Source organism: Ictalurus punctatus, chromosome 2 (genome assembly GCF_001660625.3).
Source record: "Ictalurus punctatus breed USDA103 chromosome 2, Coco_2.0, whole genome shotgun sequence".
Taxonomy (NCBI): domain Eukaryota; kingdom Metazoa; phylum Chordata; class Actinopteri; order Siluriformes; family Ictaluridae; genus Ictalurus; species Ictalurus punctatus.
In genome coordinates, this window is record NC_030417.2 from 21,464,647 (window position 1) to 21,491,415 (window position 26,769).

A 26,769-nucleotide genomic window follows, 5' to 3' on the forward strand; every position below is an offset into this window, starting at 1 on the left:
GGACGAAACAAACATTAGCATGGTTTAGCTAATGTGATACCATAAATGTTATTTCTATACTCACCTATCACATTGGTCTAAGACTGAAGAGGAGCTTAAAACATGAATGTTCTTTCTGTAGCATAAAACTCACTATATTAATATATTGATATTGGCTTTTGTATTTTACTTTGGCCCATTCTGAAAGCTGACAGTGCCTGTTGGGTTCACTAGCTCATCATGCCTGTGTACTGCAGACAAAGCTTTGTGCAATCATTTTGTTGCCATGCTTGTCCAAACTGACCACTTCAGAATGATGCAGACCATACCACCAGCATGTACAAGCAGTCTACAAACATGGCATAGACTAAGGACAAAGGTAACATTTTGTTAAGCTATATACACTAGTATTTTGTAATGCCACATTTTGTGAAGATATATACTAGTATAGCAAAGTAATGGTAAAAAAAAAAATATATATATATATACACTCAGAAAATTGTTTGTTTTCAGTGGATTGCTGCAGAGACTACAGATCAGTTGGTGGTTAAAAAAAAACCCAAGGATGTCTCCCAGAAGTGTATGCAAATCTACACTCTACAGAGCATTCACAGGTAATAAAGAACCTTTTCACTAAATACATTATATCTCACATAACACATCACTACAGTGAGGTCTTGAATTGCTTTCTCTGCAATTTCCCTAAACAGCTCATTTGTTTTAGGTTGCCTCCCTGACCCAGCAGTATTGGCTGTTGGAAAAGCTGTAAAAAGACTCACTCCCCAACTGCTGATTTCTTGCGTCCTTACGGATTTACCTGAGCTGTCTTTGACGGACTCCTGATTTGGTCCTGTGCCCAGAGGTTCAGAGCTCTATTACTAGTCCCATCCTTTTGTGACCAAAAACAATGTGAAACAGAAGAGCATACTCAAGAGCAATCGGAGTGCCCACTGTGGAAGGAAATGCATAAGCCTAGAGTGACTGCTAGCAGGTTTTTTGAGGTAGCAGGTCCGAGGGGAGACGTCTGGCCAGGCACTGGCAAGATGGATAATCAAGGGTGTAAAGCAAACCAGGGCAATGAAAACAGCCCTTGATAGGGAGGCTGGGGTACTGGAACGTTACTCTGATCTGTTAAATGTCTCACACTGTGGTTTGTGGACACCCGGATGCTGCTTACTTTGGTGCCAGTCCTGATGCCAAGGTTCCCACAGGTGTTCCTACAGTTTCTGAGGCCGGACATATTAAAATTGTGAATGAACAGGCAACCCTCAAAAAATCCCATAAATATTATTGGCAGGTTCAAGGTCAACTGGTCATAACTGAATATCTGGATCTTTAATACTTTTGTATATACATGGATGAATATCTTAAGGATGGAATATAATAGGCCTAATAATACTTTGTATAAACTACAGAAAGAAAACATTAATACAGTCAAAATATGGTAGTCTGGAATTGTGTATAGAATTGTTTTAGTTCAATTTATGGTTTTAATTGTTGTAATGATTTCAAGATTTTAACTGCATCATATTTACATTTTGTTATCTCAGATGTTTGTATTTTCAATAAATAGTTAGAAACACTGCAGTTGTAACACTTTATTTCAACAATCCACAGCTAATACTAATTAAACTATACAAAGTGCAAAAATATGTAACAAGAACTATAATAACAAACATATAATACATTATATTACATAAAAGCCACTACTGGGAGAAAATAAAAGGCTATGATTGACATACCACTTTGTGACCCTTCACCTCAAGGAGCCACTGAAAATTGCTCATCATGCAGCAGTTAGTTCACAGCTGGTTAACTGTTCCAGACAAGGTTAAAGGTACAGTGGTGTCCCAGATGTGGAACACATTCACTCTACTGATGGCTCTCAAAAAGAATCCGAAGGCAAGCTATGCTTGTGTTCTCTCTGCATTTTCATTGCTGAACTGAGCTGCTGTTTTAAAAAGGTGGTATGATGAGTATGGTCCCCTGTTCTGCCAACATCTTCTCAACGGTGAATCCCTTGTCAGCCATGCAAGCATCCCCTGGCCCCAGCAAATCAAGAAGCCCTGACTGTTTTGTCAACTCTTGATTGGAGACGGGACCCGTGTACACGCTGGACACAAAAGTAACTTCTCCACATACAGCAAAACCGATCAACCCTTTGAAGGTAGTGGTATTTTTATAAGAGAACAACACCTCAGACTGGAGCACGAGTGAAGATGGATTCTGGTACCTTATCTCTGTACAGTCAGTGATGACTCCCACCTCTGGACAGAACTGCCTAAACATCTCTGGCATGATGGAATTTACTTGCTGTCTGCTCATCAATATGGGCAAAAATCCAAGGATAAGGTAAAGGTAATGACGCGGCTAACTGTGGAGACACTTACTTTGAAAACGTCAGCAAACACTTTCTCTTTCAGTCCTGCAGCAACATGGCAGCAGTACAAAAAACCTCATCAATCAGTGGTAAGCTGCGGTGATGACTGAAAAGCTTCCATTGCAGTTGCTTGTGCCTTCTTCTGGGCCTTTGACCAGTAGACTAACATGGACGCAGAGGGCTCAATCGGCTGTCAGAATGCTTGGAAGATCTCTTCAGATGGAAACCTGATGTAAAAATGTCCGTCTTCAGCTGAAGCACAGAATCTCCGAAACTGCGACAGTGTGTGACCTATTCTCAGCTGCATGACCTCAGTTTCCAGTTTTCTGACTTCAGCTTCCAATTCGTGTATATATGTGCAGCTTCTGCATCCTGTGCACCTATGTACACAAAAAGTAACAGTTTAACATAGTGGCAAAACAATTATTACTTAATAATTACTTATGTTAACAAATATTACAGCTTTTACCCACTCAGACCCTGTGTCCATTACAAAGTAACAGCAACATCAGTATCTCAATGCTTATATAATGACATTTAACTTGGAATGCCTCTGTGGAATCATGCAAAGTTGTGGGAGGTGTTGAGATGACTTTAGCTTTAAAACTTAGGTTTTCTCGAGATAATAAAAAACTTATAATAATTCTTCAAAATCAATGACCATTGCAACCAATATTTTAAATAACTTTAAAAGACTTGGGTTTTAAAAGACTCCTTATTTATGACAGCATTTAAGTTAAAAAAAATAAAGTATGGTCAGTTTTCTTCTGGAGCACAGTAATTAGTGACTGAATGGGTTAAAATGATTTTAAGACTTTAAAGTGAGAGGACTTAAACTTAATAAAGACTATTAAATCTAGTATTATTAAATAAATATTATTAAGTTTAAGGAGAAATGAACTTCATACTTTGGGTTTTCAGGAATGCATAAACATACCTGGAAGAGGAGCCTTCGCATAGTCATGGTCTGCTCCAGCTGTTACATCAGGAACAATGTCATCGTCTTCTTAAGTGTCATCAGAGGAAAGGACGGGACAAGCTCAAACCCATTTATAGACCGACTCGCGAAGTTTCTCCACAGTTGTTCCAAATAAATCGGGATGTGTCTGACCCTTTTCTGAGACGCTTACGATTCTTAGCAGCAGCGTAATCAGCGTCAGGGAAGGGCCGGCTACAAACAAATGTGCTACCCTTGAGGGACGTAAACTTCAGATCTCGTCCGCATTGAATAGCATGCATCCACTTCTTTCCCTCATAGTTATCGCTTGGAAATAGGGATGTCACGAGAACCGATACTTCGATACCAAGTCAGTACCAACATTCTTAAAACTTGATGGTACTTGTTTTTCTGCAGTAGCGTAGGTACCATTGGTAATGAAGGTACATAGGTTGCAATTCTTCCGGAACTGAAGGGGACAGTAAACACATGCAAGTGTTTTAGTCAGTCCACAAGTGGTAAAGAAGAAGAAGGACGCCTAGAAGCATATGGGGAAAAACTACGGAAGATGGCAAAGTTTAGCTCCGCCCCGACTCGTTGAGAGGAAAGGTGGTAAGAGTCAAATATGGAAATACTTCGCATTTGAGGCGGACGACAACAAACATAATTGATGCTCTGAAGCCTTTGTGCAACCAATGATATCGTTCATTTCAAACAAAGCAAGGAAATGCCTCGAATTGTGGAGAAGCTGAAAGATGGTCCTATATTATGTTTGTTTGTGGATTTGTGGCCGTGAAACCAGCTAACGTTACGCTCCATGTAATGTTTGCGATAGCCAGTTATTTGTTAACGACGCAAACACATTGCAATGTTATAAACTACCTTCTAATGGGCCACCATGCATCAGCATTCAGCCGGTGTCCTGCCAGCAAAATATATTGAAAATAATTATCCAAGTGTTAATGGTTTTAATAAATCTTTTTGGCCTGCCACCATATCAGTGAATTTAAACTAAAGTTTGGGTAGTTTTTAAAGTGCTGTTATGGTTTTGAAACTTGCCTAATTTTGTTTTAGAGCTCTCATACAATAGATTTACATGTATCCAAGGTCAAGAAAACACTTTAATGTGCTCATAATTTATACTGCAGCATTAACCCCCCACCCCCAGTGTCATGAATGACTCGTTAAATGATCCTTTCTAAAGGATTCAGTCTAAACTCCTCCTTTTAGCGAGCATACTCTGCTCTGATTGGTCAGATGTTCCAGTCTGTTGTGATTGGTCTACCACTGTCAGCGTGTGTTGAAAAGGAAACGCCCACTACCAGAAATTTCAGCTCTGTCTGTTCACGAGCAGCCAATCAAGACCAGAGGTGAGGCTTTTGTTACAAAGCCATGTACGTTAGTACAGGAAGTAAGTCTGGAATTACTAACGACTCGTTTCAGCTGTTCAGAATCGGTTCCATCTTTTGGGATTCAATAACTCTGTCGTGCGCTCTGATTTTTTAAACTTTGTAGACTTTTTACATTCAGAAACAGCTCTAACACACTACATGAAAGGTAATATCTGAAAAACAATAATAGGTGCACTTTAAAGAAGAAATTATGCTTATATGCGAGAAATGCTAAGCAGGAGTAGTATTTAGCCTAATATAGAAAACTACAAATATATTTCTGCCTCATTAAAGGATCAAAATCCAAATTAAATCACAATCAGACGTTAATACAAACACTTAAAACACGTATTTTAAAGTGAGTTTTGAGCAAAAATCATAGCATTAATCACAAATTGTCATGGGTAACAAGTCTGAGTAATTCTGTCTTGAACAGTAAACTCAGGTGTCAACTTTCTGAAAGATACCTTGGATATGTGCGAAGTTAGAAGGACTCATGAGCACAAGGTTCATACAGATGCTTCATAATAAAATTCCAGGACTTTCAAGGACTTTTCAAGCACAATTTGCTTGTTTTGAAGTAATATACAAGAGATCAGAGCATGTGAGAAGAGCAGAGCGGGGAGAGGAGCACAGATAATTCCACAGAAGCGAGGTGCACCTTTAAGATTCCGCTCCACTTGCTCAGACCGCTCAGCGATGCTCGCTCAACCCAGGATGCACTGTGAGATATAATGGTTTGTGAAATAAGCAATAGTGTTGATGGAAATAAAATAACTGTCAAAAAAAATTCAGTTATCGGCTTTGATATAAATTTGTATAATCTGAATACCAGGGGCATAACCTTGGCTGGGCAAAGAGGATTTTTTTCTTTAGCCCCGAATAATTCTCCACCTGGAGTGGTTTGTCACTACGTAACTGAATGTCAGTAAAAGATGACGGCAGCATTGTAATTTTGTATCTTCAGTGAACAGAGGCAAGACCAATCAGAAAGGGTTTACTGGAAAATACATGGAAATCCTTATGTCTTATTGGCTGACAGCTCTCACTTCAGCCAAAAGCTAGCTCACAGTCATTGTGAGGGGAAAAACAGATACACACCAAATTTTTTTTTTTAAAGTAACGGGGTTGAAACTGAAACACTAACATCCGCTGATGCTGCGCAGAAAAACAACCAGTTCTAGTTTATGGGAACATAATATGAGCAGGGCATAAGGAAAGATAATGTACTTTTCATTAGGGCTGGGTATTGCGACCAATTTGGCGATGCTATTCAATTCTCATTTATATGGTTTTGATTCGATTCAATATCGATTAGTTGTCAATATGTAATTTAAAATTTTTCGGACTTGGAATCCATGTTTTAATATAAATGCTGGTAACTGAAACCCTCCTACTTAGCTATATTACTGAAATACACATTTACATTAACAATAGAACCCACACAAATATGTTTGATTACGTTTTAATTTTACTGTGAGTAATGAACATTGTAACAAGAAATCATAAATATGTGCATACAGTGCACACAAGTTAAGCACAAACTGCACAATGCACATTACTGTTTATAAAAAATAAAAAATAAATTTTAAACTACATTTAAATTTGCAACAGTGAAATTATGAAAAGGTCTATTTTGTCGACTCGTTACCGTCACAGACTTTGAACAAATACTTCCACACATCAGACTTTAATTCAGCCATGACCCTCTGTTTTGTTGGGTTTTTTTTTTTTTTTTTTTTTTTTTTTTTTTTTTTTTTTTTAAGTGGAGCAACTTGAAAGATGGCAACATCTTCAGGACGAGAGGCAAACTACAGATAATATTCACATCCTCTCAATTAAGCACGAGCATTAAGAATCGATTTGGGGATTTCCTGAATCGGTATCATTTCATTAACCTGTAGATAGATTCAAATCAGAGAATCATTATTTTTTACCCAGCCCTACTTTTCATGGCACTGTAACAGCTAAATGCATATCTTAGTCGTGCCTCCCCTTGGATTGCGACACAAAATTAGCCTAGTTAGAAAAGTTTTAGATTTTATTGGTCTGGTAGTCCTACAGTGACAACACTCAAGGCAGATTTTATGAGAATTCCTTTTTCTGATCATGTCATACACTGACAGCTAAGGTACTTCAGCGTCCATAAAACAAAACTTACTAGCTGAGCGGGAAAAAAAAAGAATTGAGAAGAATCTGGGCTCAGCCCCGGATAGTCCAGCTAACGCCCCTGGCAGCTGCGTCAGTTAAAGAGCAATGACCATGCATGTTAATGAATCAATGAATCACCGGAGAACGCATGCTAAAATTACTGAAAGAACAAATTTCACTTTGTCTGATTACTTTTTACATGTAGTAATGTAATTAAATTTCAATGATAATTAAACTACAGTCCTAAATTAACAATAAAATCTTACTATGGTTAAAACATAACTACTGAAATCGTTAAAACTTGGCAGGGGCATTAGCTGGACTGTTAATCAACCAGGGCTGAGCCCAGATTCTTCTCCATCAAAAAAAAAAAAAATGTAGACTGTTTCCATGCTTTTTTCTTGCATGTAAAGGCTAATTGCTTAAAAAAAAACTGTGAAAATTGGACAAATAGTTGGATTTATCATAAAACTTGCCTCAGGTATTTCACTGTTTGCAGGACTTACAGTTTGATAAAATATAAAATTCTTTGTCTATCTAACACAAGACTAGCTAGTTTGGTGTCGCTAACCGAGGGGAGGCACAACTAAACAATAATCGTATGGGTTTAGCTGCTACAGAGCCATGCAAAGTACATTATCTTTCCTTGTGCTCTGCTCATATCATGTTCATGTAACTTTGAACTCAGACATTTACGCACCTTGCTTTCCTGCTCAGCATCAAAGGATGTTATTGTTTCGGTTTCAACCCCTTTAGGTTAAAATAAATAAATAAATAAAATAAACGGTGTACATTAGGATGACTATACAGTGGCAAGAAAAAGTATGTGAACCTTTTGGAATTTCATTGTTTTCTGAATAAATTTGTCATAAAATGTGATCTGATCTTCATCCAAGTCAAGGGTAATTTTTTTTGTGTTATTATTTTAGACATATTATATTTGTCAAGACCCTTGACTTAGATGAAGCTCAGATCACATTTTATGACCAATTTATTCAGAAAACCATGAAATTCCAAAAGGTTCAGATACTTTTTCTTGCCACTGCATGCTGACTTTCCAAAAAGATGACTATCAGAATCACAAATATATATATAAAAATTGGTTTCATTCTTCCCACGTTTTACATTTTTTCCTACATTCTTATGAATGTCCATGGAATGAAATATTAGATGCCTCGAGTGTACCTTCTATCATTTACACATTTGAAAGTAACAGTGCACTTTATTTTTTGCACTCTTTCAGACCCCTCTATTTATTGGTGTATAAATAAGAAGGGTTTTTTTGTTTTATTTTGTATCCAAGGAGGAAGTGAAATTCACTAAACTGTTATAAATAAAACAATTTGTTCAGTTCAGTGGTGTTACCATTGTGTCAAAAACAGAAGTAAAGAAATAAACATCAGTTCTGCATATTGGTTATCGGGCACATGCAACTGTTTGGTGCTGTACAGAACAGCGCTTTGCCTTCACACATTTGCTGAAAGTAGCAGCACATCATAATGAAACTAAAAGCGGATTCCCGGACATTTTCCTAAATTTACAAATCCCAACTGAATGCTTTTGAAAAAGCTTTTTTTTCCCCAGAAAAAGAGGACGTATTGTCAATCATATACATTTTCCCCTCACACTGCCTGACTGTGTAAGCTAGTGTGTGGCAGAATTGAGAGCTGTCAGCCAATAAGACACGAGTATTTCCACATATTTTCCTGTAAATTGTGTCTGATTGGTCTCACCACCGTTCACTGAAAATAAAATACAACAGTCCATTCACTAAAGATACAAAATTACACCTCTGCAATCTTATTTTATTGACATAGTGACAAACAGCTTCAAGTGGAGAATTATTCGGGGCTAAAGGGAAAAATAATCTTTGACACTACAGCCCTGAATGCCCAGGCCAGGTTACTCTCCTGGTAGCGATCATTTTGACAAAGTACAATACTGTGAACTTTCGGTTGCATATTGAACTACACAAACTGGCAGAAAAAAGTGCGATCACTTTGACGCGATTGCGACTTGAACTCCATGCTTTCTTCCATTCTCCACAATGCTTGTCTTATGTAGGGTCGCGGTGATGCTGGATCCCTGCATCTCACGTCGTAAGCAGGGAGACACCATGAACATATGGTCGGTCCATCACAGGGATAACACACAGACATACACTCCTTCACACTTGTACTCACACCTATGGGTAATTTAAGCCACTTCTCCACTGCACGGTATGGCTTGACTTTACTTGGCTTGCATTACTTTTCTGAGCTTGCTTTTCCACTGCAGTTTTGTGCCATTTTCCACTCACCTTTACGCACAAATAATGTTGTATTATCGAAGCCCTGTACAAATACACACTCAGGCCGTATTCCAAATGCCTTCCTTGTTCATTGAACATAGACCCTATTAAGGATGTAAAATAACGCCGTTCTAGACCCTACATAGTGCTCGATATGACGAAATTGGCTACACAGGCTACACAGATACTAGTCCAGGCTCTTGTTATCTCAAAACTGGACTACTGCATCTCACTACTCTCGGGTCTCTCAGCCAGCTCCATCAAACCCCTTCAGATGATTCAGAATGCTGCAGCACACCTCGTCTTCAACCAGCCCAAGAGAACACGTCACACCCCTCTTAATCTCCCTCCACTGGCTTCCTGTGGCTGCCCGCATCAAATTCAAGGCCTTGATGCTCACCTACAAGACCTTGTCTGGAACAGCACCCTCCTACCTCAACACTCTCCTGAAGGCTTACGTTCCCTCATGCAATCTGTGATCGAAGAGCGACCGACGTTTAGTAGTTCCCACTCAGCGTGGCGCAAGGTCCTTTTCAAGAACCTTCACACTAACTGTTCCTCAGTGGTGGAATGAACTTACAACCTCAATCCGGAGTGCAGAATCTCTCAGCATCTTCAAAAAACAGCTAAAGACCCACCTTTTCCATGAACACCTAAGCAACTCAAAAAATATATATAATAATTTTTTAAAAATTATAATAATTTTTGCACTTACACCTCTACTCTGTGCACTTTGCTTCTTCTGGAACTCAACTAATGGATATTGTATGGTAGCACTACTTGTATTGTTCTCTGCTTGATGCATCACTTTGCTTGTATTTTTCTCATTTGTAAGTCGCCAATGTAAGTTGGATTTGGTCACGACAGGAGTGACTTCGATAAACGCCGGTTTGGAAATAGGTAACGAGAGATGTAAAAATCTAAGACAGAAACCTTTGTTGTAATTTTATCTGTAATGAGATAAATGATACATCATTTTAAATTAATAAAGTATTACCATACGCAAAGCATTAAATGATTAAATTACGTTTAATCTTTTAAGTATTAAAGTATTACATTTATTCACGCACAAAACAGAACCAGTCGTTAAGGAGAATCCATACTCCCTCAGCGCGTGGCTCACATTTAGTATCGGCTCGGCTAACTTGGACCCTCGACCGAGATGGTACTAAAAAAAAAAAAAAGTATAGTGCCAGGTACTATCCATGGCGGAAAGCCCCCAAAAAGCGAGCACAGTCGAGTGGAACCGTGTGGTGAAAAGGTGTCACCTGACCCGCATGTCTTTGGATTGTTGGGGGGGGAGGCGATTTGAAGTCCGATATGATAAATATTTAATATAACTGCTAATCCAGCATGCAATTCTGTACCTTTTGTGGTCTCATGCACACATCAAATTCATGGTCTCTAAACAGAATCTTGAATAACGCCACACTGGTTACACCTTTACAACATCAGAGATGCTATGAACGCAAACTCGAATAATCAGTAATCACTTGCAGTATTGTGATTTCAGTTTAAAGTCAACTAATTGTGCAGCCTTACCATATAGATGTCTCAGAGGTCAAAGTTTGGTGGTTTAAATACCCACTAGAGGTCTCTGTTAAAGTTTTTAAAGCATTTTATGTGCTTTTCCATAGTCAGGTAAGTGCAGCTTTCAGAACTATCACATCTATAATGGAGAGATGTCACGTTTGTAACAATGGGTTTTCCTCATAAATGCGAAAATTAAAATTAAATAAATATTATTTATTTTCTATAGAGAACCAACCCTTCTCCATTCGGTTTGTATTAATAAATCTGGTTTGTGCATTTTATTTCACAGAATTCCTACAAAGTATGTTGTCTCCCCAAAACTCCTTTTTTGTCACGTCCATAACACAGGTATATTTTGCTCGTCTAAAATAGAAAATGTGTATAGACTGATATTTTTCTGATGTCTGGACTCATCAGGAGGTTAGGAAAATTTCAAGTTAGGGCTGGACGATTAATCGGAAAGTAATTGTAACCAAAATTCAGAACCTCTAACCGACGTAATTTCCTCTTGTCGATTATTTTGTTTTTTTAATCCTGTTACTACGTTCCCCTTAAGAACATACTAGTGCGTGTGTAGTCACTTGACCATGCCCCATCCAGTCAGCGGCATGGAAGCAACATGGAGGCGGAATCAAACACAGAGTCAACTGAGCAACAGGTGCAGCTTGTACCAAAGAAAAATGCAGTGTCCTTCATTTGGACACATTTTGGCTTCAGTAAAGAAGACACCGAACAAAATGACATCATATGTAAACATTGCAGAAAAACCGTTTCAGCGACCAAAGGTACCAACACCAATCTGTTTCAACACTCGGAGCACAATCACGCTACCAAATATGAACAGTGCATGACTCAAAAAGAGAGAGATGGACAAGCAAACAGCAACAAGTGCCGATAACACTAGCATTTAAAAAAATGCTACATAATATGAAAAGGATTCAAGAAGATGGAAAGAAATAACTGATGCCATTTGTTACTACATCGCAAAAGATGTAGCTCCCATAGCTCCCATAGCTCCCATAGCTACAGTGGGTTTAAACACCTCGTTAAAACTCTTGACAGAATATACACTGTGCCACTGCAACCATATTTTTCCCAAACTGCGCTGCCCAACATGTACAAAACATGTCATAAAAAGGTAGCTGCTGAACTGAAGTCTGCACTTTGCAGCCATTATTGCCCTGATGGTAGAAATGTGCATTTTCAATGCTTGTGCTAATTTCTTATAGCCACTTCCCATTTCGTGAAGCTCAACAACCTTTTGCCGCACATCACAGCTATATTCCTTGGTCTTACCCATTGTTATGAATGACTAAAGAAATTTGGCCTGTGTGTTTTTTTTGAACCAGTAATGGTGTTGAGAGTGAAATACTAACATCCTCTCATGCTGAGCAGGAAAAGGTGCTTAAATGTCTGAGTTCTAAGTTACACAAACGTGATATCAGCAGAACATTAAGACAACTAATGTACTTTGCATACACTGATAGTGCAGATGTGCCTCCCCTTGGCTAGCAACACCGAGCTAGCCTAGTCTCGCATTAGATAGCCAACAAGTTTGATTTTTCGGTCTGGTAGTCCTGCAGTGATAATGCCCAAGGCAAGTTTTATTATAAATCCAACTTTTTGTCCTATTTTCACACTTTTTAAGCAGTTAGCCCTCACATGCAAAAAAAAAAAAAAGGGGGGGGGGGGGGGGGCAGTGAAACAGTCTATTTAGAAGCACTTTTTAAAAAGTGTTTTGATGTAGAAGAATCTGGATGTAGAAGTAGAATCTGATGTAGAAGAATCCGGATGGGTAAGCAGTTAAGCTGGACTGGATGATGAAAGTATTTTCATTTGAATAAAATATCTCCAAGTGTTTTACATAATAGAATTATGTTGAACAGATCCTAAACAATGAAATCATAAGCCTGAAAATGGCTGTTAGGAACAATAATGAATATTACTGACTAGTGTTAGTTATGTGAAAATGCAAGGGAAGAAATAAAATCTCTGTGAAGCCAGTGTTTACTTTATGCATATAAAAAACAAAAAGTAAAAAAACATGCTTCATGTGGTAACATCTAGATTAATAGAATTCATTCACTGAATCAACCCAAATACATTAGGTTACACCAACAAAACTAAATTTAAGGGTTAGATGAGGTAGAAATAGCATCTTCATGTAACATATGCAGCTTACCACTTTTTAATGGTGTACCATAAATATGAAAAAACCATTAATGGTTTTTCATAATGCTCATTTTTGTAACTGGCAGCCACCCTCTTTTAAAACAGTGCCACAGCCTGGTCCCCCCAGTGAAAATGCTCTAAACATGCCCCTGTTGGCGAAGTGATATGGAACTGTAATGCGGTCAAGTCCTGACTGGAACTACTTTAGACAACTGTTTGTCCAATTCCATAAGACTGATTGGACAAACAGTTGTCTAAAGCAGTTCCAGTTGTGTTCATGTAAAGTTTTAGTCTGAAGTTTATATCTGTAACACTCAGTTTGTGGATTTTATTTTACAGAAACAAACAAAAAAAAATGGCACTGAAAGTTTTCCCCCATCCGATTAATCGGAAAAAAATATTCGGCCAACTAATCAATTATGAAAATAATCATTAGTTGCAGCCCTAATTATAATAAACGACAGGATTTACACTGCAAGTGCACAAATACAGCATATAATGACAATAAACTTAAATTAAACTAAACCTTTCAAACAACTCGCACCAGTTTCCCCCAAGTACGCGAGAAATACCCGGATGGCGTACTGCTTCCGGCGAGATTTTACAATGTGCAACCGGTGGACACTACGTGAGTCAAAAATCCCATAATGCAACGGGACCGGTACGGACGAGCTTAGAAAATAATGGCAGAAGACAGCGACTTGTTTAACAATACCGAATAAATCTTTAACTCGTTGAAGGTTTAAATAAGAAAACTGTTGTCACAGCGTTTGAAACCTTTTTTGTGATCTCCATCATGCCTCAGCCGGCCAAGCTAATTGTAACGAAGTTACGTCAGCCTGTTAACCCCGCCCACATTACTAATTCAGTTAACTTTCCTGGTGTGCATTTTGCCATTAGTGCGATTGCTTTAATCTGGTAGATCCTTGAGATTTTTAGGTTTATGATGATGTCTAAGGTCACATGACAATTCCAACATGGTGGATGTAGTATGTCCGGGATTGCAGTCATGCTACACACACAAACGCAGTTTCAACATCTGTGCAGTAGGTACTTTATCGAACGTAGTACAGGATGTCACAGTACGCACAGTACACACAGTTTTGTGTATGGTGGTTTTGTCAGAGGACATTGCGGTTATAAAATCAGGCTTTTAGCAGTGCAGAGCAGCAGCTTGGAAATGGTTCGGAAGTGACTGCTGGGTAACATGTAGTCTTAACTGGCTGTGTTTCAGTCACTATTTTATACTCGCTCCACTGTCAGACAACAGAAACAGACAAATATGTAAATGAGAACAGCTTTATTGGCAATTCAGCTGTATTAAAATACAATGTGTGAGCACACAGAGTAGCAAACAAATGTAAAGGACTGAAACTAAGCAGAATGCAAGAGACCAATATGACGCGATGATGTAATTAATATGTTAATCACCACATGACATCATATAGCAACATTTAGCAACTTTCCATTGAAAGTTGTTGGCAACAACGCTCCTGTCACTCACCTTGACATTATGGTGAAGATGAAGCAATGCCTGGGAAATGGAAATTTAGTCCAGCCTGGCTGGAAAAGGAACCATATATAAATTGGCAGTGTTTTTTATTACTATTATTATTAGATTTTTTGGAATTTAAAAAGAAGCTATAAAAAATATATATGTTTGGAATGACAACTCTCGTATAGTCCTTGAATACAAATATATATATATATATATATATATATATATATATATATATATATATATATATATATATATATATATATATATATATAGTGCTTGAAAAGTCCATGAAAGTCCTGGAATTTCATTATGAAGCATTGTACCCTGGAAAATCAGCCGTGTTTGATCATAAGCAAGTTCATTTCCAGATTCAGTTATTTATTCCTAATGTTTTGTTCATTCATAGTACTCTGAGGACAGTTTCCATTTGCATGATTTCATTGCTCTAGGGAACAATAGATGAAATATGTGGCACACTGAATTAGTTGCTTGCCAATTGTATGCTTGTTCTTGAGTTTTTCCAACAGCCAGTTATACATTCTCATTAATAAAGCACCGGGAGGAAAACCTGGTTTGACTGTTTTCATTTCTATCTACGCATTTCTGTAAATTCTGTTCATTTTTTTAGATTTCAATTATGAACACATACAATATTGCGTGGCACTTGGTATCGTTACACTTCAGCTGGTATAGTATCGTTAGATGTGTTTATGGTATCGTGACAACCCCATTTTGCAGGGTAACAATCAAGTCTAGGCAATAAGTGACAATATACACATATAAGGTATGGGATAATATAAACTAGTATGATGGCACAGTGAATGGATCACATTGGGAGAAGATTTGCACCTTGAAATATGGACAACACACACTGGGTGAAAAATCTGAATATACATTACTTTTATTCCACATTGGAGTGCTGAACTATTAAAAGCTAAGAGCTATCCTCATAACAACCCAATTTAAAAATAAATAAATAAATAAATAATTTTAAAAAAAAACAACACATACAACCAATTTCTCTAACCACATCATAATACCTGAAATACCACTACAGCCTTGTGTTATTTAATGTTATTTTAATGAAGCAGATATCGTCCTACACCAACAACCGTGATATTACAGTGTTCAGTTATGATCATGTTTTTTTTCCAGCTATAGCACTGCATAATGTCTGTAGTTTAGTTAATAACAACCAAGGTTTTAAAGCTTATTAAATGCCGCCAGCTCCACTTGCTGTGTTGACTGCACATCTTCTGATATTACAATAGAGAATTACCATGTAGCTAGACTCAGTGATAAAAACAAACATGCACAATGACAAAGCAGTAAACAGACATGTAAACGATGGTTTAAAAACTAGGAGCAGGGAGACTGCAGCTGTTATGACTGGACGCGTGTCTAATCTGCCTTTTCTTCTCAACTCGAGCACAGGCTACATGATCACCAGCTAATGAGGAACATTAGCCTCGGCTGCTAGCGAGCCTGCTATGTCTGTAGTATGGGTGAATCAAATGAGAGATTTCACAGCATATGCCATCATTATAAGGCTTGCAGGGTTTTCTTACCTGGGCCGTCAGATGAAGACAGGGCAGGTGAATTGAGCTTTGGACGCTTTGCATTGGGAGGTCCCATATCCATGATGTTGTCAGCCATTCCGAGTATGATATTTGCTGTACTGAGGCTTGTTTTCGTGATTAGGGAGCGGGGGGAGTAAGTTTTGGTGTCGCAGATCAGATCTTAGTGTTCGGGCAAAAACACACCTAAGTTAGTAACACTAGCGAGCACTACTAGCCTAGCCAGCTTAAAATGGCTCAAGAGACGAGCAACAGCGCCCCGCTTCGCCACTTCCATTCACCCCATAACTCCCCACCAGGTACCCTCATAATTACTCCTGTTTAGCTAACAAAAAAGATTTCGGTCGTTTATTAAAAAAGATAGAAAAACGCATAAAAAAATAAATAAATAAAACAACGAAAAGAATCGAGTCTTTAACGCCTTACGTCATCGGTGTATCTCCAAAGGACCGATCATCTCCGAGTAAAAATAAATAGATTCGAGACCCATTTCGGACTCTGGTAAAATGATCAATGACCGAAAATAATTTTCTACATGTACAGTTTTAACAAATCCAGCGCAGCATACATTGTACATGGCATGATGAGCGAAATTGTGAGAAGAAGCGCTTGCTGAAGGGGGAAATCAGATACACGGGGGTTTCCAGTAGACAAAAACGGCCCCATTTTAACGCCATCCATCAGAACAGGCCTCAAAATTCACCACATCTCTTCTACCTAGCACCATGAAGCTATACAGGTCCAATCTCAATCCCTCGCATCTATATAACTATTATTATACTCTACGAAATCCCGACCCTCGTCCGCGACAAGATGGCGGGTGTTGAATCCTTCTACACAAAAAGTTTTTTTTTTCTTTTCCAGGCAGACTGTGGAGGGGGAGGAGCCGTGCGGTCACGCCCATACTCCCGCGTCACAATACGCAAACTGGGGTAACCACAGAAATTCAGGAGAACCACCATAGAACCATACACATTAAACACTTGTTACAGCCCAGAGCCAGCACATTTACATAGAACCCACTATTTGATTTCGACACGGATTAATTAACATTTTTTATCATTATTTTCATAATAAAAGCAATAAGAGCAATAGTCTGTAATCAAAGCATTAATCACGTTTTGTTTTCTTTTTCTTTTTTTTAATCAAAAACCTAATATTTCTGTTATGTTTTCCCTGGTAATAATTCAATCATTCATATTCAGCATGAACTTTATCCTCAGGGTTAATCCAGAGCCTACACCAGGAGCACTGGCACACACCCTGGATGGGACACCAGTCCATCTAGGACACCATGCTCACAACTTAGCGTCGCTAATCAACCTACCATAATGTTTTTGGGTGAGAGGAAACCAGAAATTCTGGAGGAAACTCACACGGGCATGGGAAGAACACATGAAATAATACGTAGACCTGAGCTCAAGCTGAAACCAGAGATCCTGGAGCTAGTTATTTTATCATTATTTTATTTATTTATTTATTATCTAAAAACTGCTAAATTGATACATATTCACTGTGAATTGTACTTTTGCAGCAATTACAGATTTGAGTTGTCTCAGATGTATCTCTTTGAGCTTTGAGCATTTTGATTTTGGCATTTTCTTCAATTTGTCAATACATATTTTCTTCAAATTAGACGTAGAACATTGGCAGACAGCAATTTTCAGGTCTTTTCAATTGGATTTAAGTCTGGGTTTTGATTTGGCAGTTGTAAAACACAAACCTTATTTTTTTCCAAGCAACTGTTTTGTAGTTTTTGCTCTCTTATTTGGCTCATTGTCCTACTGGAACGTATATATTTTACCTAACTGCAGATGTCTTGCTGACTGGAATAGGTTCTCCTCAACAATTTGCTTATATGTGGCTCCATCCATGTTGTCTGTGATGACAACAAGCTTTCAATTTCCTCCTGATTAAAAGCAACCCTAGAGCATGATGCTACCACCAACATGTTTAATCACAGGAATGGTGTTACCTGGGTGTTGGGTTGTATCTCCTTTGCACATTATGTTTTGTCTTTACACTCAACTTTAGTCTCATCAAGCCACAATTATTTTTCCAAAAGCTCTCAGATGGTCTTTCTCAGAATTGGTTCCTTCTGGCCACTCTCCCATAGAGGCGAGATGTGTGAAGATCTGGTACTGCTGAGGTGTACTCTGCACAGGTTCTCCTGTTTCAGACAGCGAGCTTGTAATTCCTTCAGTATTGCACATTTAACTGAGAATTTCCCTTCTTGCTTGGGCACTCAGTTTGGCCTGATCATGGGAGTTTCTGGGTTGTACCATATTTTTCCAATTGTTATAATGGATTTCACAGTGCTTCTAAAAGGGTTTTTAAAAAATCAGCTTTTCTGATGCTTTAATAACTTTCTATATCTTTTTTCTCCTAAAACCTTAAACATATAGCTTCACGGGCAGTTCCTTGGTCTTCAGTGACAGGAGGACTGATCTGAACTGTCATTTTAGCTATGAGACCTCTTAAAAATTAAACAGCTCTTGAAAATTAAATGCCAGTCATAATTTAGATTGCTAAAAGAAAAGGGGTTAAATACTTTGTTTGCATACTCAATTATGGCATTTCAATAATTTTTATTTTTTAAATACATCTGAGGACATTTATATGTTTTAATCTCAATGAGCAGAAACATGTGATGTTGCAATACAGCAAAAAAAAGAAATAATCACTGGGGAGGTTAATACTTTCTGGAGGCACTGTACCTTCACAGTTGTTTATGCCACTGTATCTTGACAATTGTTTATGCCATCTTAATTACATGCTTTTGATCAAAATGAACAGTTTGATTTCCACTTTTTCACAGTTTAAAACAGTACTTTGTGTAATTCTTAATATCCTCTAGGCATGATCACTATATCATGGCTTGATTATTGCAATTCTCTTTATGTGGGAGTTAACCTGTCCATGCTTTCCCATCTGTACCGTGACCAATATACCACCGCTACACTTCTTACTAGTACAAGAACAAGAGACAGTATTTCACCAGTCATGGCATCTTTACATTAACTTTCGGTCAAGCATAGAATCAATTTTTAAATTTTAATGTTTTCTTTTAAGGCACTACATGGTCTGGCTCCACAGTACATTAGCAATATGATTAGTCTGTATACTTCAGGCAGGGCACTTCGATCTACTAATAAATTAGTAAGAAATTGCTAACTGTCCCACATTCACGTTTAAAGCACAACAGTGTTCTCATGTTGGAAATCGTGCGTTTAGGTTCTTACACAAGTTTTGCACATAAAACAGGGATGTTTAGTGTACTTAATACATCTTGTTCTCATTAAACGCTCTTTGAGGTGGGTGCATGAACTGTTTTGGGTATGTCTTCCTTTTCGTTAGTTCCAGTGACTCTACCAACAGCAACAATAGTTTTATCTCTGTGGATCCTAAGCGTTATCTTCATAATGTCCTGGGTAACAAAGCTATACTGTCCTTCTCGCTGCTCTTGCTTCTCGTCTTGTTTCTGACCCATGAGTAAGCTATAGGCTACTGAGGTAAGCTATAGGCTGTATGTACTACCATGGCAATATGGGAGCCGCCCAACACTGCATTAAACTCTACAACATGCAGGACCAGGCAGGCTGGATCCTGTGTAACATCATCCCCACCCACATGGCTGAGCAGGTCAAAGTGAACCAGAGCTACTCAAAGAACTATGATAATGTAGGTGTTATCATTGGCAGCATTGCAAACTTCAGCAGGTTCTATGAGGAGAGCTATGAGGGTGGCAAGGTGTGCTACCGTGAGCCCAAATATCTGATTGGGGACTTTGATGAGCTCCTGCACAAACCTGCTTCGTCCAGCATTGAGAAGACCTGATGCTAGCAGCATCAGGTCTCCACATCCAGCATGGTGATGACCAGGTCCATCCTCATGCCCATCTTCACTCCCAGTCATGTTCTCTTTGACTTTGCCCTAGATATGATGCATGTGTTGGATGACATTAATAAAAACATGCTGGGTTTTCAGTTTAAATTGCACATCAGTTTCAACCATGGGCCCCTCACTGCAGGAGTCATCGGCACCACCAAGTTTCTATATAACATCTGGGGGGACACAGTGAACATTGCAAGCCAAATGGACACAACAGGACTGGAGTGTCACATCCAGGTTATTGAGGAGAGCTATTGCATGCTTAGTGGATTGAACTATGCATTTAGCTACACGTGCAGTGAATGATGAAATTCACACTTCACCTTTGTGTAGAGCTGAAGGTGTTTGAGGACCTGCCAACTGTGGTGCGCATAAATTTCTGCAGAGGGGAAGTAGATCAGGATGTTGTCTATGTAACTATGCATATCTTCCCAGCATATTTCTCAGGATGTCAGTGATAAAACACTGGAAAACTAAGGAGGTGCTGGAGAGCCCATACGGCATTACTTGGTACTCATAGTAGCCAGAGGTGGTGCTAAATTCTGTCTTCCACTCATTCCCCTCCCGGATACGCACCAAGTTCTAATCACTGCAGAGATCCAGCTTGGTGAAAACGCAGGCCTTCTGAATGTACTCTATGGACATACCCATGTTGAAGTGCTTTCTGAATGTACTCCTCCATGGCTTGCTGTTCAGCTACAGAAAGGATTTAAATTCTTTTACTAGGAGGAGTGGCCCCTGGTAGCAGCTCAATGGTGCAGTCATAGGAGCAATGAGGGAGTAACCTGCTGCCCTTGGTTTTGCTGAACACTTTTTTCAGGTCCAGGGACTCTGACGGGATGACGATGGGGTTATGGTCCTCTGGGCTTTTCACAGAAGTCAATGCCACCTGGAGCTCGGGAGACTGGAGGCAGTGGCCATGACAGTAAGAGGACCAGCGGGTGATTTTCTTGTCCCTTCAGGAGATTCGTGGGTTATGGAGCTGCATCCATGGAAAACTCTGGATGATGGGGTGCTTGTGTGTAGATGTGACCCGGAAGGAGATTTCCTATTGATGTAGGGCACCAATGTGGATGAGGAGAGGTTGGGTGCACTGGGTGACAATGCCTCCTCTGATCGGACCTCTGTTGATGGCGTGAAAATGCAATGGCCAATGGAGGGGCCGAGTCGGGAGGTTAAGGCGGTTGACTGTCTCTTGGTTGATGAAGTTCACGGCTGATCCAGAGTCCATCAATGCTGGAAGAAAAGAGACCATGTCTGAGTGTTGTATTGAGAAAGGTAATGTAAATGATTGATGGGAAAGGGCAGGGATAGCACTCCTGGGGCTCCCGCTCATGGTCGACCCAGTTCTGGCAGTGGACTTGGTACAGACGGAGCACTGCCCAACAAAGTGGTCAGTGCGGCCACAGTAGAAGCAGCAATGTTTTCGGCAGCATCACTTACCCTCTTCCTCATTCAGCTTTGTGCAACACAGTTACATGGGTTCTCCGAAGTAATCTATCAGGATAGGAGGACTGAGACGGATGCAGTTGCAGTTAAAAGTCTTTAATGTAAGCAATGTAAACAGATCCAAAATGTCAGGCAAGGCCAAGGTCAAAAACAGGCTTAGGTCAAGCAATCAACAAACAGAGTATACCAGGCTAAAGCAAAACACGAGAATCAGGAAACAGGCAAATAATCAGAAAACCAGATTAACCAACACGGAAACCAAGATTTGGTAACGTAAGATGTATGGGACAAAGTGAGTGTTTACTTCACGAAGTCAGTATGAATGAGAATCTCTTTTAATGTTTGTGCGTGTGTGTGTGTGTGTGTGTGTGGGATCGGGAACAGGTGTGTATACTCAGAAGTCTGGTTATCGGGAGGCGGTTTGGAGGCCATGGTGTGTTCTGGGAAGTGGAGTTCGTGGTTTGTGTGGACCTGATACAGCAAGTAAAATTGGCAAAAATAATAGAAAATGCTGATACTGCATGCATGCATAGTGGATGAAATGTAATAAATTTACAGATGAAAAAGCAGATGCTATACATGCATGTACCTTATATTGTCCTTCTCACAGTCAGTGTTCCTATTTAAACTAACAGAATATTAACATAATTATCTAAAGTAAGCCGAATGGTAAATTTACAAAGCATAGACAACCCAAAAAAACAAAACCCAACCCCTTCAGTAAATCCACATATGAGGGCCTGGCAACCCAGCCTGTCGCTCTTGTAAATCTGACTGGTTCAACGAATTTCTGTTGGTCAGTGTATAGTGGACTGTAGAACCCCCGTTGTGTGAGGGTGTGTGGGAAGACTCAAGGGACAGGCCAAGTCTACTATAAATAAGTAGACTACTGGTAAAGGGACATGGGTGAGAATCCCCATGGACTCTCCTCCTCCTCCACCACCTGGGACAAAATGGACAAAATGGAACACTGTCACCCTCACTACCAGTACCACAATTCCTCATGCCCTCACCTTCCCCATTCTTCCACCTTTTAAAATAAAAGAGCACCCCCCCCCCCCCCCCATTCCTGCTTCCTGAGTGTCTGTGTCCCACCTGCTGCAGCCTAGAGTAGCCACAGTATACATAGAGTTGTCATCATTTTGAAACTGATAATGATCAATCAAATAAGACCTGAGCCAGGAGAGTGCCACTACCTTAATTCCAACAGCAATTTCTAGTCTATCAAGGAGAATCAGTGGTGTCAAAGGCTGCACTAAGGTCAAGCAACACAAGCAAGGAGACAAAACCTTGATCAGAGGTAGGTCATTTAACACTTTAACCAGCACTGTCTCAGTGCTGTGATGAGGCCTAAATCCTGACTGATTTCATGAATGTTATTCCTAAGTATGTATAAGCATAACCTTTTCTAGGATCTTGAAGAAAAAGGGGAGATTTGATATTGGTGGAGTTGGGGTACTCGATCCTGGACTCGGACTTGAGTCCAATTATGAATGTACACAGACTTGTCACGCACTCGGGTAAACTTGACATGGACAAGGACATTTTAGACTCAGAAATTTTTCTGAATACAGTCAAGTCAGCATCATGTGAAAAATGAAAAGAAAGGTAAAAAAATAAATAACAACATAAAATTAAAATAACCAGATATTAATGAAGGTCACCCTGCCTGGCCAGGGGGCTTTCTCTGCGCACACACTTGAAGCATGCGCATAGGAAGCCGTCTCATCGTGAGTGTACTATATTGAGTTCTCTTTAGCGGCTTATTATGCTTGGATGATCAAATAAATACACACACATCATATCAAAATGCAGGTCTGGCCGAGTATTCGTGCAAACACAGTCGGTTATGTCTTAAGTGAATGCAAATAGTTGGGGAAAAAATCGAAGGTGTGTCAATACAGTATATTGGATCTGTGCATTAGTTCTTAAAGTGACAGCAGTCTAATAAACCTGCTGCTGTCTGTGTCATTAATGTTAATCAATCACAAATGACAAAGACACTCACTCACTCATTTGACTGAATAATTTCAGTAAATTTAATAAGAATCACTGTACATGTCAAAAAGACAACAACTGAATTTCTAAATTTCCCTTTATAACAATTTTAACATCTCCTTTTCAACTCCATGACTCATTAACCTTCCGTGTGTCCCTGTGCAGATCACTTTTTCTTCTACTCGTGCTCTTGGCAGACAGGCACATACAGGGCAAGGCTAGAATCGAGAACCAGAAACGAGAATAAGGTCAAGAACATGAAACAAAACGACAAACAGGGTAATATTGCTTGGTACAGAGGTAACACTAATACTTCGCAAAAACATTGTAGAAAACAGTCTCTTTATACTGTAGAGTGAGTGTGTGAAATTGGATGCAGGTGTGCGTGATTAGAAAGAATGAGTGTTCTGGGAATTGCAGTCCATGGTGGCCATGTTTGTAGTCTGCAGTGCAGGATGGGAAATGTAGCCACTGGTTTGCTGTAATATGACAAGGCCCGATAAGACCAGTAACACAAATGAGGGAAAGAGTAACATTTTTAAATAAAATAAACACATAACTAATGCTAAGGAAGAATACATAATACTATACTAATATAATGAGCTAATAATTAATTAATTAACCACTGAGGGTTATTTACAAGCACAGTTGGCAGATGTTGTCTCCAAGATGAAGTGTTCCAGATATAAGCTGGATATTCTTCCTCCACGTCTTTTCAAAGACATTTTTACATCTGTTAGTGCCAGTGTGACATCAATAATTAATAGCTCATAAGCAAATGGAGTTGTTCCAAACAGTTTTAAACATGCAATTCTACATTCATTGTTAAAAAAAACTCTCTTGGATCTGACAATACACAATAATTATAGACGAATCTCTAAATTGCCTTTTATGTCCATATTTCTGGAAAGAGTTGTCTATACACAGCTCTATTCCGATCTAAATTCACCCAACCTTCTAGATACATTTCAGTCAGGCTTTAGACCTTTGCCCAGCACAGAATCCGCATTGTTGAAGATCACCAATGACATTTTGCTCTCCATAGATTCTGGCTCACATGTTGTTTTTGTTTTATTAGCTCTCAGTGCCACATTTGACACTACCGACCATAACATTCTTCTCAATCATCTTGAGTGTTTGGTTGGCATCCAGGGAACGGCCCTTCAGTGGTTTCCCTCCTATCTGAAAGACAGGGCATTCTCTGTGAACTTAGCGAATTTTTCTTCTACAGCAGCTCAGTTATCATGTTGTCACGATTTCCCCTTGAAGCAGCGTGCTCTAAGCGCGACTGCGCGAGCACCTGCTTTTCCGTAGTTGACAGTAGTGACATTTGGACATGTGTGTTTGTTTATGTTTCTGTCATTTCTCCTCCCTGTTCTGTCATTGGCTGGGATTTTCACGTGTGTCTGAATCGCCCTCAGCTGTGAGCATTTACGACACTGATCATGTCCGCTTATATACAGCGCGCCTCCCAGCACACAACACGGAATATTATAGTAGCTTAGTTTAGTGTCCTTACGATAGATAATCATAGTCATAGTTCATGTTTCATGTTTCATGTTTAGAATCATAGTCATAGTGCATGTCATGTTTCATGTTTAGGTTCGTTTGTTAAGCTCACGCTGGTTTCTTCGCTACCAGTCCCAAGCTATTTCATGTTTCTTGTTTTGTTTCTCGACCCTGTATTTCCGTGACCGCGACGTTGATTCCTGCCTTGCCCCTTTATGCCTGTTTGCTGATCGCCTGAACCTTGCATGTTACTGGATTACAATTGTGGATCACGTTTTGGATTTGTCTGCCTGTCTCTCTCTTAAATAAACCTGTTTATACTGCGATTGCATCCTACCTCATCTCCGTTACGTCACAATACGTGACGGAATATTGGATGCAGCACGAGAACAGGGAGGACGCAGAACCCGGAGGTCCACGCCAATCATCCCTGCCTTGGATTCTATGCAGTTCTCGCAATGGAATTTGATGGACCTTCCCGATCGGTATGATGGCTTCTTTGGTTATCCGGACTATTTTATGATTGACTGCCAGAGTTACTTCTCCAGCCTGTTTGACCCAAAGCCAAGGGAGAAAAAATGGATTAAGTTCATGATGTCCCGATTTTTTGGCCCCGCTCGCAAGTGGGCACAGCGAGTAGCAGCCATGAGACCCCGGGTACTGGAGGACAGTAGGCAGTTCTCGGACCTGTTTCTGAGGGAGTTTGGAGAACCAGGGCAGAGCTACAACTTGGATGAGCTGTTGAAGGGAGTTAATGTGGTGAACAGTGCTGATCTTCCATTCCACATGCATTATGAGCGGATGAGCCACCAAGTTGATGTTAACACGGACAACCAAGTCCAAGTCAAGTCTCCAGTCACTGAAGTCCAAGTCAAGTCTCAAGTCCCTGAGGTCCAAGTCCAAGTCAAGTCTCAAGTCCCTGAGGTCCAAGTCAAGTCTCCAGTCTCTGAAATCCAAGTCGAGTCTCAAGTCCCTGAGATCCAAGTCCAAGTCAAGTCTCAAGTTTCTGAAATCCAAGCCAAGTCTCAAGTCCCTGAGGTCCAAGTCCAAGTCAAGTCTCAAGTCCCTGAGGTCCAAGTCAAGTCTCCAGTCTCTGAAATCCAAGTCAAGTCTCAAGTTCCTGATGTCACACCCAAGTCTACTGATACGGTCGACCAAGTTCTGCTCACGCCCAAGTCTAACGACACGGCCGACCACGTTCTGCTCAAGCCCGAGTCTACCGACCCGGTCGCCCAAGTTCAGCCCACGCCCAAGTCTACCGACCCGGTCGCTCAAGCTCATCCCACGCCCAAGACTACCGACACGACCACCCAAGTTCTGCTCACGCCTGAGTCTGCCGACACGCACAGCCAAGTTCTGCTCACGCCCGAGTCTGCCGACATGGCCACCCAAGCTCCGCCCATGCCCAAGGTTCACCTGGTGACCTCAGAGCCTCAGCCTCCCTGGTCAGCCGTGGATATTGCTCAGCCTCCCTGGTCAGCCGTGGACGTCGCTCAGCCTCCCTTGTCAGCCGTGGACGTCGCTCAGCCTCCCTGGTCAGCCATGGACTTCGCTCAGCCTCCCTGGTCAGCCGTGGACGTCGCTCAGCCTCCCTGGTCAGCCGAGGTCGTCGCTCAGCTTCCCTGTTCAGCCGAGGTTGTCGCTCAGCCTTCCTGTTTAGCCGAGGTCGTTGCTCAGCCTTCCTGTTCAGCCGAGGTCATCGCTCAGTCTCCCTGTTCAGCTGTGGATGTCGCTCAGCCTTCCTGCTCCATGGCGAACATCGTTCCCCCCTCCTGCTTCGAGGAGACCCACGCTCCTCTACCTGGCCGCACGGAGACGCACGCTCCTCTCCCTGGCCACACGGAGACCCACGCTCCTCTCCCTGGACGCACGGAGACCCACTCTCCTCTCCCTGGCCGCATGGAGACCCACGCTCCTCTCCCTGGCCTCACGGAGACCCATGCTCCTCTCCCTGGCCTTACAGGGGACGTCGCTCTGCCCTCCAGTTCAGCCGGGGACGTCGCGCCGCTTC

The 26,769-nt window shown here is 40.4% G+C and overlaps 1 protein-coding gene across 3 annotated transcripts in view; it reads right to left on the reverse strand.

Annotated features, from left to right (window-relative positions):
• Positions 1-16,767, reverse strand: part of crebbpb (CREB binding protein b) — a 91,690-nt gene extending 74,923 nt beyond the window's left edge. For all 3 annotated transcript variants that reach the window (XM_053673876.1, XM_017493389.3, XM_017493380.3), the window contains exon 1: positions 15,903-16,767. In XM_053673876.1, coding sequence (XP_053529851.1) covers positions 15,903-15,990 — 88 coding nt within the window. In that variant the 5' untranslated portion in view covers positions 15,991-16,767. The remainder of the gene's footprint in view (positions 1-15,902) is intronic.
• Between the last annotated feature and the right edge of the window lie 10,002 nt (positions 16,768-26,769).